Source organism: Pelodiscus sinensis, chromosome 3 (genome assembly GCF_049634645.1).
Source record: "Pelodiscus sinensis isolate JC-2024 chromosome 3, ASM4963464v1, whole genome shotgun sequence".
Classification (NCBI taxonomy): Eukaryota; Metazoa; Chordata; order Testudines; family Trionychidae; genus Pelodiscus; species Pelodiscus sinensis.
The window spans coordinates 160,398,720-160,414,443 of record NC_134713.1 but is presented as its reverse complement, the minus strand read 5'-3'; the positions used below and the strand labels follow the sequence as shown (position 1 = coordinate 160,414,443).

Sequence of the window (15,724 nt, the reverse complement as noted above, 5' to 3'; positions counted from 1 at the left end):
TGGGCTGTTTGTCTCTCTTCCTCTGCTACCCTCTCCACCTCAAGCTGCATTAAATCTTCATTGCTCATCTCCTCCTCAACAGCCTCATCCAGTTTGTGTACGTCTTCATTATCCATTTCCAGATCCACTTCTTTCGCCAGCTGTACAATGTTATTAGAGATGTCTTCCAGTTCCTTTTCTTTCTCAAACCCTTTGAAACAGTTCACAAATCTTTTTAGGATTTTCTTCCGTATGCCATTCATACATTGTGGAGTGACTTCTTCCCAACCTGCAGCAATGTTTCTTATCCAATGCAGAATGTTGTAGTCTTTCCAAAATTCACGTAATGTTTTGCCGTTTTCGCATTCTGTGGCAGCTACTGCCTTTGCAAATGTGTTGCGAAGATAATATGCTTTGAAAGCAGCTATGGCCGCCTGGTCCATGGGCTGGAGAATAGATGTGGTGTTGGGAGGCAGAAACACCACTTTCACGTCGGAATGTAAGTCATTTAGATATTGAGGGTGACCTGGAGCATTATCCAATATAAGCAAAATTTGGAAAGGAATTCCTTTCTCCAGAAAATATGACTTGACTTCAGGGTTGAATCAGTTCATGAACCAATCTTCAAAAAGTGCAAGCGTCATCCAGGCTTTCTTATTAGCGCGATAATGGACTGGTAAAATAGCTTTGCTGATATTCTTGAAGGCTCTAGAATTTTCAGAGCGATAAATCAGAAGGGGTTTCAATTTATACCCAGAAACATTGCCCCCTAACAAGACTGTTAGACGATCTTTGAAAGCCTTATAACCAGGCATAGTTTTTGCTTTTTCATGTATGCAGGTACGTTCGGGCATTTTCTTCCAAAAGAGACCTGTCTCATCAACATTAAAGATCTGTTCTGGAAAATAATTTCCTTCTTTTATCAGCTTATCCAATTCATCTATGAGAGGTTCTGCTGCTTTTGAATCAGCACTGGCTGCCTCCCCACTTAATTTCACATTATGAAGGTTTGCACGCATCTTGAAACGGTTGAACCAACCGTGACTGGCAGTGAAAGTTTGGTCATAGTCATACCCCTTCTTTTTCTTTGTCTTCAAAAAGACTACAAGCTTTAGCTTGTATCGTCGTGAGACTTAATGGCATGCGTTTTTCAATTTGGTCTTCCATCCAAAGCACTAAGAGTTTTTCCATTTCCAGGATGGGACCTGCTCTTTGCTTTGTTAGAATTTTTGATTTCATAGCAGACCCTTTCACTGCTTCACGAATGCGATCGCTATCCTTTATAATGGTGCTGATAGTGGATTTTGATAGCCATAACTTATGTGACATGAAGGACACTGTTTGACCCCCTTCGTATTGTCTCATTATCGCTATTTTCTGTTCCAAATCAATAGTTTTTCTCTTTCTTTTCTCACCACCCTTATCACTAGCCCTTTTTCTTTTACTTGACATGATGGCCACAAGCAAACACTGAAAACACTGGTAGAGATGTAGCCGTGTTAGTCTGGGGTAGCTGAAGCAAAATGCAGGACAATGTAGCACTTTAAAGACTAACAAGATGGTTTATTAGATGATGCGCTTTCGTGGGCCAGACCCACTTCCTCAGATCAAATAATGGAAGAAAACAGTCACAACCATATATACCAAAGGATACAATTTAAAAAAAATGAACACACATGAAAAGGACAAATCACATTACAGAACAGAAGGGGGATGTGGGGGGGGGGGGGGGAGGAAGGAAGGTGAATGCCAGTGAGTTAATGATATTAGAGGTGGGGAAGGGGAAATGTCTGTGAGTTAATAGTATTAGAGGTGATAATTGGGGAAGCTATCTTTGTAATTTGTAAGATAGTTGGGGTCTTTATTAAGTCCGGTGCGGAGGGTGTCGAATTTTAGCATGAATGCCAGTTCAGAGGATTCCCTTTCAAGTGCAGATTTGAATGTCTTCTGAAGTAGGATGCAGGTTAGCAGGTCATTAAGACTGTGTCCTTTCTGGTTGAAATGACAAGAAACTGTTTTCTCTTTGTGATCTTGTCTGATATCTGTTTTGTGGGCATTAATCCTTTGGCGAAGTGTCTGAGATGTTTGTCCAATGTACATAGCAGACGGACACTTTCGGCACATGATAGCATAGATTATATTTCTGGATGCGCAGGAATATGTGTTCTTGATCTTATAACTCACTTGGTTAGGTCCAATAATGGTATCAGCAGAATGAATATGTGGACAAAGCTGGCAACGGGGTTTGTTGCAAGGGAAGGTACCAGGGTTGGTATTAGTGTGGTATGTCCTGTGGTGGCTGGTAAGAATCATCTTGAGGTTAGGTGGTTGTCTATAGGAGACTATGGGTCTGTCTCCCAGAGCCTCTTTGAGTATGGTATCCTGTTCCAATATAGGCTGTAGTTTATTGATAATGTGTTGGACAGGTTTAAGTTGGGGGTTGTAGGTGATGACAAGTGGTGTTCTATTGTTGGTTTTCTTGGGTCTGTCTTGAAGTAGATGGTTTCTAGGTATTCGTCTGGCTCTTTCAATTTGCTTTTTTATTTCTCTGGGTGGGTTGTTGAGGTTTATAAATGCTTGGTAGAGATCCTGAAGCTTCTGGTCTCTGTCAGTGGGATTAGAGCAGATGCGGTTGTATCGAAGGGCTTGGCTATAGACGATGGATCGTGTTCTGGATGGGAGCTGGAAGCATGTAGGTAACTGTATGAGTCGGTGGGTTTTCTGTAGAGAGTGGTGTCTAATTTTCCATTGTTGATTTGTACGGTGGTGTCCAGGAAGTGGATCTCTCGTGTAGAATGGTCCAGGCTGAGGTTGATGGTGGGGTGTAGGTTGTTGAAATCTCTGTGGAATATCTCCAGTGTTTCTTGGCCATGCGTCCAGATCATAAAGATGTCATCGATGTACCGTAGGTAGAGGAGGGGTGAAAGGGGACGGGAGTTGAGGAAACGTTGTTCTAGGTCAGCCATAAAGATGTTAGCATACTGTGGGGCCATGCGTGTACCCATGGCTGTGCCGCTGATCTGGAGGTATAAGTTGTTCTCAAACTGGAAATAATTGTGGGTGAGAACAAAGTTACATAGGTCTGCTATCAGGTTGGCAGTAGTGTCCTCTGGGATAGTGTTTCTAATTGCTTGTAATCCGTCTTCATGTGGGCTGTTGGTATATAGACCAAGTGAGTTATAAGATCAAGAACACATATTCCTGCGCATCCAGAAATATAATCTATGCTATCATGTGCCGAAAGTGTCCGTCTGCTATGTACATTGGACAAACATCTCAGACACTTCGCCAAAGGATTAATGCCCACAAAACAGATATCAGACAAGATCACAAAGAGAAAACAGTTTCTTGTCATTTCAACCAGAAAGGACACAGTCTTAATGACCTGCTAACCTGCATCCTACTTCAGAAGATATTCAAATCTGCACTTGAAAGGGAATCCTCTGAACTGGCATTCATGCTAAAATTCGACACCCTCCGCACCGGACTTAATAAAGACCCCAACTATCTTACACATTACAAGGATAGCTTCCCCAATTATCACCTCTAATACTATTAACTCACAGACATTTCCCCTTCCCCACCTCTAATATCATTAACTCACTGGCATTCACCTTCCTTCCCCCCCCCCCCACATCCCCCTTCTGTTCTGTAATGTGATTTGTCATTTTCATGTGTGTTCATTTTTTTTAAATTGTATCCTTTGGTATATATGGTTGTGACTGTTTTCTTCCATTATTTGATCTGAGGAAGTGGGTCTGGCCCACGAAAGCTCATCATCTAATAAACCATCTTGTTAGTCTTTAAAGTGCTACATTGTCCTGCATTTTGCTACTGAAAACACTGTGAGTGTTTTCAGTGTTTGCTTGTAAACATGTAAACACGCTGCCTGACCGCAGACATGCAAACACAACATGCTGCTGCATGGTTGGCCGTAAGTGCAGATGGTCGTAAGTCGAGGTGATCGTAAGTTGGGGAATGGCTATAACTAGCACAGCTAACAATGCTTCATTCTCAGTGGCCTAAGTTGCCACATACTTGTAGCTCAGGTTACGGATGTAAGTGACTAGTCGAGTAGTCACTCGACTTTTAAGTCACTTTTCAGCCAGTTCCCCCCAGCACTAGCTTCTGCTCCCTCCCCTTTGCTTCCTCTTATACAGACGCAACAAGGGGTTGGGAAGCAAGTAGTTGTGTAGTGATTTGTTTACCTGATAGCCTAGGCTTATCGTGTAGTCAACTACTCGACTAGTCACTTACATCCCTAAACTGGGCTACAACTATGTGGCATCTTAGGCCATTGAGAATGAAGCATTGTTAGCTGCTTAGTTTGTGTGTCAATGATATAGAAACTTTCAGAAATCCTTTAGTCTGTTTTCTCAGTTCTTCATAATATGCATTCTAAATTGCTATATTTTTTCTCAGTCAGATGCCTATTTTATTATTTATACATCTATATGTAATGTTACTGCTTGTCTTTAGAGGATGTATAATACACTGCCAGGGTGCAATATGTCTTTTAAAAATAATAATACAAAAGCTAAGATGCTGTTAAGGTTTAGGAGGAGGGAAAGTGCAGAAAGTAGTTAACTTTTCCTTTTTACTAAAATGCTGGCCCCATGGATTTGTTTTCCCGAAGTTAATTTTTATTGTTAAAACCAACTTCCAAGATTAAGAACTTTCAGTATGAATAGGCTTTCACATTTCAAATATTCTGAAATTGAAATGTTGCTGAAACTTGGTCTATAATAATGCATTTGGAACTGCGGTAACAGTCTTAAGAACAAATAGGCTTGGTTTTGTTTTTTATATTTTAAAAGATTGCTTATAATTTACCTTCCATGTCTTCCTGAAGTGGTGCATGTTCCCCAAAAGGGACTGAATGAGATGGAAAGGAAGGGAGAGAATAAAAAAAGGAAAATTAAAAAATACACTCTTTAGAAAGGCCAGTGCTGAAATCAGATATATAAATGACTTGGTAATACAATGGAAGAAAAACAATACAAATACAAAGAAAAATAACAACCCACAATAAAAGCATGACACCGAGCAGAGATTTTTGACATGCTAGATATTAAGAATTCAGGTAACTCCATCGGATCTCTCAGTGGGACATGTACACTATTTTGTACTTTTGAGAGGCTTAGGGATGAAATCCTAGCCATGTTGAACTCTGTTACAAAACTCCCATTGACTTGAATGGGGCTGGGATTTTATTTGTGGCTCTGATTTGGAGCTTTGTAGTAGATGTTCTAATGCTGTTCCTGCAGTGAAAGACTTGTGGAAAGTCCTATGACTTCAGCAAGGCTCCATGTGAGCAGTCTGTGCTTGCCTGGATTGTGCTGCTGGATTTAAGGTATTGAAACAGGATTATAATTTTTTAGGTCTGATACTAGGAGGCCTTGTAGGGGCTCCACAAGGAATTAATTATAAGTGAAGTTTTTTCTCTGAATAAATCTTGAGGAATTCTTTTTTATAATTTTTTTCAAATACTTTGCAAGGAAAATGAAGCAGTTGAAAAAGCAGATCTTACTCTGAGGAAAGATTTATTCCCTCGGACACTTTAAAACTAATTTTATGTTGGTATTACTGTCCAGAATTCTCAGACCTGGTGCCTAGACTTATACTTTTAAATCTCTGTTTCGATACATATGCTTTTTCGGAAACATTCAGCATCTACAAGTGCTTTTAAAGTCAATAGAAACTGTAGGGACTCATCACCTTTGACAATAAAGTTCCCTTATAATTAGTAACCTACCAAATTCATGTCCATGAAAAATTAAATCTGGTCTCTTCCTCATGAAATCTGGTCTTTTGTGTGCTTTTATCCTGTACTATCCAGATTCCATGGGGGAGACTAGTGTTTCTCAAATTAGGTCCCTACCCTAAAGGGAATTTCAGGAGAGTCACCAGGTTATTTTAGGGAGGTTACCGTATTGCCACCTTTACTTCTGTGCTGTCTTCAGGGCAGGAGGATGGTGGCTGTTGGCTGGGCACTCAGCTCTGAAGGCAGCACTCCACTAGTAGCAGCGCAAAAGTAAGGGCGACAATACCATATCATGCTACTCTTTAGTCTCCGTTTCTGCTTTCAGAGCTGGGCGGCCGGAGAATGGCAGCTGCTAACAGAAGGCCCCACTCTGCAGGCAGCAGCACATAAGGGTGGCATTGTCATACCACGCCATCTTTATGTCTGCACTGGTGCTGGTGGTAGCTCTGCCTTCAGAGCAAACTCCTTGCCAGCAGCCACTGCTCTCCAGCTACCCAGCTCTGAATGCAGCACTGCTGCAGCAGAAGTAAGCATAGCACAACTGCATCCTCCCTTATAATAACCTTGCAACCCTACTACAACTCCTTTTCAGGTCACGATCACTGCAATTCCAACACTGAAATTTCAGATTTAAATTGTTAAAATGATGAAGTTCATGATGCTTGGTCATGAAATTGATCAAAATAGACCGGGAATTTGTTAGGTCCCTGCTTATTAGGAGTTTAGATGCCTAATTTTGGGCAACCATGTTTGAAAATTTTGGCTGCGTGTCACTAAAAAAATTGTACAAATAGGATTTTAAGTCTTTTCATTAACTCTGCCCCTTCATTCTCCTACCTTGTTTATGCAGAATGACAAAGGACAGATTCCAGCAGATGTGGTTCCTGACCCAGTAGATATGCCATTGGAAATGGCAGATGCTGCAGCAAGTGCAAAAGAAATCAAGCAGATGCTGTTGGATGCAGTGCCTCTGTCATGTGACATCTCAAAGGCAATGCTTCCCAGCTATGATCACGTCACTGGCAAGGCCATGCTTATGTCTCTTGGCTTGAAATTAGGAGATCGTGTTGTTATTGCAGGACAAAAAGTAAGTGAGCAAATTTGAAAGCACACAAGTTTTATCTATGAACGGGGCATTTGTATTTCATTTGAAACATAGTTCTTATCTGTAAGTGTAAAATAACTTCTGGAAGGTATGAAATATGGATGGCAGTAGAGATGTGAAGTTATTTCCGTTGCTAGAAAAGAAGTGGAAAGGAAAATCCCCTCATGAGAAGCTGAAAGCTTGGGTATTAGGGAAATTTTTTCACTGTTGTGAAGAGTAGGTTTTTGTCAGGCAAAATCTGTATTTTGTACCTGCAAATGCTTTCTTAATACACCGTAATAAATGAGTCCTAGTCTTTTAGGTTTCAGAGGGGGAGCTGTGTTTGTATCTGTAAAAACAACGAGGAGTCCTGTGGCACCTTAAAGACTTACAGATTTATTTGGGCATAAGCTTTTGTGGGTAAAAAACACTTCATCAGATGCATGTCTTTAAGGTGCCACAGGACTCCTTATTGTCTTTATTGGGTATATTAATATGAATCTAAAATGCTGCCAGTGCTCACAAATACCATTTGCAGGATCTTGTGACAGAAATATATATTCTGTAGATTTATCTAGTTTGAATTTCCAGAAACTGGTAAAAGGTACTTTTAATTCTGCTAATCCTTTAGTTACTTAATTTCTTCGGTGTGATGCACCTAACATCTTCTTTGATGAAACACTAAGGAACAATGAGTACATTAGTTAAATAACCGCTGTTAAAATTTTATTTACTTTGGAAGCTATCATGCCACACTTAACTAGAAGACTGTTTGGAAAACCATTCTGTTGGGGGGAGGGGGGTTGTGTATGTGTGTGTATATATATATTCATTTTTTTCGGTAAGTAGCAAGGATTTAGAAATTATTTAAAAAGCTATAGGATTTTTTTTATAGGGATATGTGCAAACTTTGCAGAAACACCTATGTATAAAAGCAGAATTCCGCATTTAGGTATTCAGGCACCTGTGACAACAGTACTTGCATATTTGATTTTTCTAATTGTTACGATATTTAGATTTATAATTTGTCCTTTTTGATTCAAAAACTTTTTCTTGCAGAGTGGGAAGCAGCTTCCATTTTGAATTTTCATTTAAGATGTTGATGTTGGGTCAGGAAAGGTGACTCAATCATTAGTTATACAAAAGGCATGTTAACTGAAGAATGTACAAGAAACTGCTTGTTCTGACAAGATAATTAACATATGAAAGTTTTTTCACCAGAAATGATTACTCGATGAAAGCGAAGAAAATAACAGCTATCAAAAATACTTTAGTAGCAAGTTACTATAGAAGAATTTTGTACATATTTCAGTTACAAAGAATGCTAGTTTTTATTTTGCCATTGCACTACAGCACTGAACATCTGAAACTGTAACACTTTCACTGCATATGGATGAAGTTGTCTAGACTTGGAGCCTTTTAATCTGAAAAGATGCTTATTAAAGTGCTGCACCTGCAATGAGGCAGTCAGAGGCCAGATTTTTTTGGCTATAGATTGTCAGTGGTCCCCAAACTTTTTATTTAATCCTGCCCCTTTGCTCGTGTGAGGCCTGGGGCCAGGAGAGAGGGCCACAGACAAGAATAAGGGAGTTGGAGATAGGGGAGGGGCTGGCAGCAGCTGGGGCCTTGTGGGGATGGTAGTTGTTGAGTGGCACTCCCTCATCGCTGCCCCTTGAGAACTGATGTAGGCCTTAGTTATACCCCCCCGCTCCAGTGTTTCTCCATGTCTCTCTAGAGGGTCATGTCCCACAGTTTGGGGGCCTCTCAATTAAGCAATCCTGTAATAGTCAGATTTAAAGGGAACAGGTAAAATTGGTGGGGAGGAAGGAGGTTCTCTTTTTTCACTGCTTTCTGATTTATAAAGAAGGCTGGTCTGATGAACAGTTGTGTTAAATACATTTAAAGAAGGAGGTGGGGGACTTCGGTTTGCTGAATTTTTAATGTTAACTCTCTCTTCCAAGGCACCAGCGCCTTATCTTTCATTGAAATTATAATGATAAACTGGCAACACAAAAGACTGGAAGCTGAGTAATTGAAAGAGGAAGATTTTTTTATTTTTAGTGAGACTAATTAGAAGAACCAGTATTTTAAAAATGGTTTGAAATCCACCATCTAAAACTGTCGGGAGAAAAGACATCTTTGTTAAATGGTTAAATTAAGGTATATACGCTTGTATTACACATTTGCTGAGACCAGAGGAAGTCCATGGGCAAAACCCGAGAAGACCGTCTCAGCCCAGGCAGACCATCTGGCCATACACATTGGCATTCCTGCATCTGGTGCAGAGATCCTGGAGGTTAGCCTCCTCTCCCCAGACCTCAGTGAGATCCAGAATCTCCACACTATTTTGAAATAGACGTTATTCCTTGGGAAATGAGGATTTATTATTCCGGAATAAGAAGCCTGTTATTTCGAAATCATTTCGAAGTAATGGGTTTGCTGTGTAGATGCTCACCTTGTTATTTCCAAATAATGTTAATTATTTTGAAATAATGCTGAAGTGTAGATGTGCCCTCAGTGAATAAACCCCACTTAGTTAGAAGTACTTTACTGAAGTGGTGTCATTGACTAATGGTATATGTTATTTGTGACTCCTTTTTATTGTAAAAACTGCCAATAAATAGTACTGTTGTTCAATCTCAGGGAATTAGTCCTGTCTCTTACATCTTAGAACACTGACTGGCTGTTATTTTTGAAAGAAAAGGCTCTCTGCCCTCCAGGAAAGCAGAAGAATGTGAAAGTGGCTATCTGAGTCGAGATCAAGAATTTGGAGACAACTTACCTTACATAGCATCTAAAGGACATAATATTTATTTATTATGTGTTCTTTCTTCTCTTTTAGGTTGGTACATTAAGATTTTGTGGCACAACAGAATTTGCCAGCGGGCAGTGGGCTGGTGTAGAGCTGGATGATCCAGAAGGAAAGAATGACGGAAGTGTTGGAAATGTCCAGTACTTCAAGTGTGCACCAAAATGTGGTATAGCTTTATTTTCCAGATGTTTTACAGATACTTTGAAACCTTCATTTGAAAAATAAAATATTGGTTTGATTAGATAAGACGTCTTTGGGTGGATAAATACGAATTAATTGGTCCAGATTTTTCTATTTTGTAAATTCCTTTAAGTGCTCCTAACTTTGTCAGTTCTTACATGTTGCAGAAGCAGCCATTTTTGATTACTTTCTTGAAACTGTAATGTAGTATCTTTCCAGTTTTTGGAATAACCATCTTTGTTAGTTATTTGCCCCTCTCACAATCACATTGTAATTGTTTCTCTTCTATTTGACATTTTCTGTCGCAATTTGCTTCGTATTCCTCTTTAAAAGAGATTCATGTGAGCATTCATACAGATACGTCCTTCTTAAAATTCCTCTCTAGCATAACCTTCAAGGGAATGTGATACAGTCTCTTTTCTTTGTCAAATTGAGGTGTCTGTATTGCAAATTTGCTTGACATTTCATTTCCACCTGTGAGATGATAGCAGGAGCTTGTCCTGAGGGGAACGCCTGCCTCAGTTTCCAGCTCAGCCACTAGCATCCTTTGTGGGGTCAGGCAGAGCACTGAGGCACAGGATAGAGTAAGTGACTTGCCCATCCCTGAAAATAGGAATAGTATTCAGGACTGTCCCTACCAGTTCTGGTGCCCTATGCAGCCCCGCACCAGCAAACGCCCCGGCCTGTGGGAGGAGTAGGGATGTGGGGGCAGAAGCTGTTTGAGGAAGAGATTTTCCAATTTTCCCGGAACATATGTCATTTGCCGCAACGGTCTGAGAGAGCTGGAGCAGGGGAGTGAGGGATGCCTCGGGGCATCAGGTGGGAGGCAGGGGTGGCATGTGTGTGGGCCGGAGGAGCTGAGTGTGGCTGCACTGCCGCCTGAAGAGAGGCAGCCTTTGAAGGGGAAACCACCAGCCTCTCCAGCCTCCAGCTGTGTGGCTGCCCTTCTGTGCCTCCTGAGTCCTATGGCCTGTGCTTGCGCTGCCCACCACTGCTTAGAGAGTGGAGCCAGCATTGTCTGCAGCTGCTTAACATCCCATTCCTGGGCATAGCTACATTTTTGTGGCACTACTGCTCCCCTTGGATCTACTTCCTGCGTGTAGGGAGCTGTAGCCCTCTTTTTTTTTGTTTTGTTTTGTTTTCCAGGTATCTTTGCACCTCTTTCTAAAATAAGTAAGGCTTCAGATCACAAGAAGAATTTTGTCAGAAGTCCTTCCACACGATCTTCTACTTTGGTCAAGTCCAAGAAAATTGACGTAACACACATAACTTCAAAAGTGAATACTGGTACATATTTTTTCTAAAGCTAGCATTTTTGTCTGAATTTATAACTGTCTTAAAAAATGAGACCATAATCCTGCTTATTTTGATGTCAAAATCCTAGTTTGTAGGTAATTCACCCTCTTGGGGTAAGAAAGTAGTATGGCATTTATTAATTATGCCTTCTTATTAATTGAAGTTCACTAACCTTTAAAGTTATTGGTGCTGAGAGGTGTTGAACATTTGTCACTCCGGTTGAAATAACTTAAACTGCAGGTGCTTACTGCTCAGGATCAGGCCCTACGGGTCAGTCACACTAAAAGATAATATAGAATGTCATTGTACTGTAGCACTGGTGTGTTGTGCCTTTTTACAACCCTCGGCAGCATAGATTGGTGGAAGGTTAGATATAGGACTAGCTACACCTTTGCCCAAGTTGTAGATTGGTGGAAGGTTAGATATAGGACTAGCTACACCTTTGCCCAAGTTGTAGATTGGTGGAAGGTTAGATATAGGACTAGCTACACCTTTGCCCAAGTCTGATAAGACAATAGCTATGTCTTTTTCTAGGGCTGAGTCAGAGGGAAGCTGTAGAGTGTTTATAGGTTCTGTCCTTCAGTTAATGGTCTTTTTGGTAGTCTAATATATCAAGGGGATCTAACATTACATATTGATACACTGTTTGGGAAAGGCTCACTCCAAAGCTTTTAAAGCAGTTTCTGATTAGATGAGACTCTCTGTCTAAAATTGCTTTACTTTAACTATGTGTATTTTATTTGACTTGATCAGCAAGCTGTCAAACTATTAAAGAAAACAAATGTATATGCTAGTTTATATCCAGCTGTATATGAGTATTAAAATATTGTAAAAGGTATTAATACCAATTTTTCTTAAATAAAAACCCTTCTGGCAAAAATAATTAGAAGCTATTTTAATAACTACATTATGCATTGAGGCAGTTAATTAGTTCATGTAAGACACAAAGAACATATCTGGAGGGGATAAATATTCTTGTGTTAAAGTCAGTGGGTTGGGATTCAGAAGATGGGGTTTAATTCCTGGCTTGACTACAGACCTCCTGTGTGACCTTGGTTTTGGCAGATCTCTTACTCTTTCTGTGCCTCAGGTCCTCATCTGTAAAGTTAAGATAATATTCCTTTCTTTCTATCCTTTGCTTTTCTTGTTAATTAAGCTTCCAAGTTCATTGGTGCAGGGACTCTTCTTATATGTTTGTACAGTGTCTAGTATATACAAATAGGCCCTGATTTTGATTAAACGTAAAACCAATGCTATTAAATGTATTTTTATATTTTCTCTTCTCTCTCTTAGTTCTGCCCAGTTGGACCTTTAATAATAAGGCAGCATGTCTTTATAGGTGAAAGAGTATAAATATATTCTACACAAAATTATTAAAATCCTCTAAAACATTCCTTTAACTATAAAATAGACTGCATGATGAGATGGTAGAATAAAATGTTTTTGGCAATGATCTGGGATGACTTGCAAAAGTCAGTTGATTCTCACTGTCATGTTCATGTGGTAGACTTGTGCTGCTCTGTGACCATTGAAAATAATTGAACATCTACAGTTTTCTGTACCCCAACGTGGTACTTTAAACTTACTGAAGTTCTCTGTTTGACATTTGCTAGCAAGAGGGTGATTATATAGTATAAGTTGCATGGTTACAGATTGATCACAAAAAGCTGGTATCATATTGACATCCAGGCTGTTTAACATGATGTGAAAAAACTGACATATTGTATAAAACACTACACCTCCATAAAATAATTACATTTATTTGCAAAATAGTATCATGGATGGTCTACCTTTACTCTCTTTCTATAAACTTTCTTCATATGGGCTGTTTGGTCCACTCATCGTATTGTGAGCCAGAATACAGCTATTGGTTAAAACAGAATTACCATTTATTTTCAAAAGATCCTGACTGAAATGGAAAAGGACTGTTTTCCTCTGAGGTAATGCATTTATGATAAGTTTGCCATGAACCCATTTTTTTGATACAGCTGTGCCTACCTGTCTTTATAAATCCCAGAATTTGATATTTGCTTTACGATAAATCGGAATGCATTGTGCACACAGTAGTACTTACTAATGTATGCAGTAAGCTGCCCCGTAAGATATTCTTATTCCAAAAGGACCTTTTATATTAATGTGTCTACTGTATTCACTTTTTAGAGTCAGAGGAAAAAATAATAATTAGTAAATTTTCTATTACCATTGTAGATAGACTGCAGAGTTTTATCAACATTTACCTTTAATACTGTGTATAGATATTTTAAAATTTACTTTTTGTACTTTTAACATTTATATTTGTGGCAAAAATATTTGCTGTTCAAATAGTCCATTATATTTCATCTATAATGGTTACATGATCACAGTAAGTACTGGGGACTAGTCAAGGATATTCCCCTTATAAAACATATTTCCCTCCATAAACTCTTTTTTTTTTACATGTTTGACTTTCTTAAAGCTGAAATATAAAACACCTTAAAATAGAATACAGTCATAAATAAATATCAATCAGCTCAGCTAAGCCAATAAATATCAAATTCAGCCTTGCCCCCATGACTAGTGTTTTATGGGGTTGAAACTGAGACTGGTAGGGATTTACATTAGGGACGTAAAGGGTTAACTGGTTACCTGGTAAGCATCACCCTTACTGGGTAAGCAGTTAACTGGCAGCAGGCCAGGCCTGGCCTGGCCAGGCCCGAGCAACTCCCACCTATGGTCACACAGACAACAATTATCAGTCAGGATTAGGACATAGAAGTCCTAATTTTCCCAGTACAAGTTGAACCTCTTTAGTCTGGCACCATTGGGACCTGACCAGTTTAAAACCAGAGAATTTTCTGAAGCATGGGAGATCAATATTGTCTAGCAGCACTACCAACACTTCCAGTGTGCACTGGGTTCTTAGAAGATGGTTAGGATTAAATAAGAGCTAAATAACAGCAAGGAACACTAGGGATGTTAAATATTGGTTAATTAAATAGTTGATTAACCTCATGAATTCTTATCGGTTGGTCGACAGATCTATAGTCCCCAGGCAGCCACTGTTGGGGTGGGGAGAGGTCTGAGCTCCCATACTGGGCATGAGCCGGAACTGAGCCGGGCTGCCTGCCCACCTGGCTCCTAATACACTTTAAATGCAGAGTTGCAATGGGGGTAGATCCAGGACCCAGTGCAAGCTGGGACTGAGCTGGGCTACCGGCCAGCCTGCTAAAAAGTTTACTGGCAAAGGGTGGGGGAAATGCGTGTAGTCGATAGCAGGGGTTCCCAAACTTTTTGACACGGGGACCAGTAAATCCATTCATGAGCTTTTGGAGGACAAAACATTCATTTGTATATTCATTAAGCAAATGATGAATATTCAAAGAAGTTGTTTCTGGGCCTCCCAAAGCCCCCAATGCCAGCTTTAGTAAAGCTTTTGATATGGTCTCCCACAATATTCTTGCCAGCAAGTTAAGGAATATGGATTGGATAAATGGCCTGTAAGATAGACAGAAAGCTGGTTAGACCAGGGTTTCCCAAACTTTTTACTTTAGTTGGAACTTGTTTTTTTTTTTCAGTACTGTTTTTTGCAGCCCAAAAATATAAACGCATATTAAAAAAAGAATGAAAAATGAATAAATGTTCACTGTTTCATCCGGCTGCATCCGCCACCCAGCCCGGGCTAGGGCTTGGGGGACCCGGCGCCGCACAGGCACTCTGGGAGGTGGGAGCAGGAGCAAACTGGGGCTAGAATATCTGGCTAGGAGGGAGGGTGCAAGGTGGGGTAGGGTTGCCAGGTGTCCAGTTTTGTACTAGACAATCCGGTATTTGAGGCTTCTATCCGGGAAACAAATTGAGAAAATACCGGACATATAAAATGTCTGGTATTTTCTCATTAGGTAAGTTTTATTATTATTAGGTGTATCAATTTGTAGTTGCGAACTGCCTGGCTGGTAGATGTGCTCAGGCTGCGTGAGTGTGTCTACCAGCCAGGCAGTTTGCACTACGTGTCAGCCGACGGTCAGGGCAGTGAGTGGTGTGTGTGTGTGCTATACACCCGAGACTTCAACTGCTGAGACCGGGGTCCCTTGCAGCGGGCAACCTGGAGGAGGTTGACGAGCGCCCCAATAAGTTTGCAGGGAGAGCTTATTACACTTCAGATTGTAGCTGCTAGAATCTGTGATTCCTTCGTAGCGGGCAGCCTGGGGGAGGCTGAGAAGTGCCCCAACGGATCTGCTACCTGGGAGTGACACAAATCCAAATGCCCAAGCTCTCCCTATATCTGTCCCTTAAGACCGGCTGAAGTTCTTTTAAATTGTGCCTGGTTCTGTTACAGCAACTGAAGGAGTCAGGTTAAAGCTTAAACAGTTACAGGTTTATTGAGGAAGCTTATAAATCATATGGTTGCAATGGCTATTGTTCTATTTCTTAACTGCTAGCAAAATATAGATCTTAAAAATGGTTACAAAGAAGATAAAGATAGGAAAAATAGAAATAATAGTACCAAGTAACAGCTTAACCTTTAAAGAGCTCTAAGTCTGTGTACACTTAAGACAGAGGACCACATCCAGGTACAATTTTTACCCCCTTCTGTGCCTCTCGACTCCAGCGTGTCAGGCCAGGGCCGGTCCCT

General features: G+C 40.3%; 1 protein-coding gene across 10 annotated transcripts in view; it reads left to right on the top strand.

The window, feature by feature from the left end:
- The window catches only part of CLIP4 (CAP-Gly domain containing linker protein family member 4), a 110,112-nt gene that overhangs the window by 73,363 nt on the left and 21,025 nt on the right, over positions 1 to 15,724 (top strand). For all 10 annotated transcript variants that reach the window (XM_075925360.1, XM_014569787.3, XM_025180990.2 and 7 more), the window contains 3 exons: positions 6,594 to 6,830; positions 9,670 to 9,805; positions 10,966 to 11,106. In XM_075925360.1, the coding sequence (XP_075781475.1) occupies positions 6,594 to 6,830; positions 9,670 to 9,805; positions 10,966 to 11,106 (514 nt within the window). The remainder of the gene's footprint in view (positions 1 to 6,593; positions 6,831 to 9,669; positions 9,806 to 10,965; positions 11,107 to 15,724) is intronic.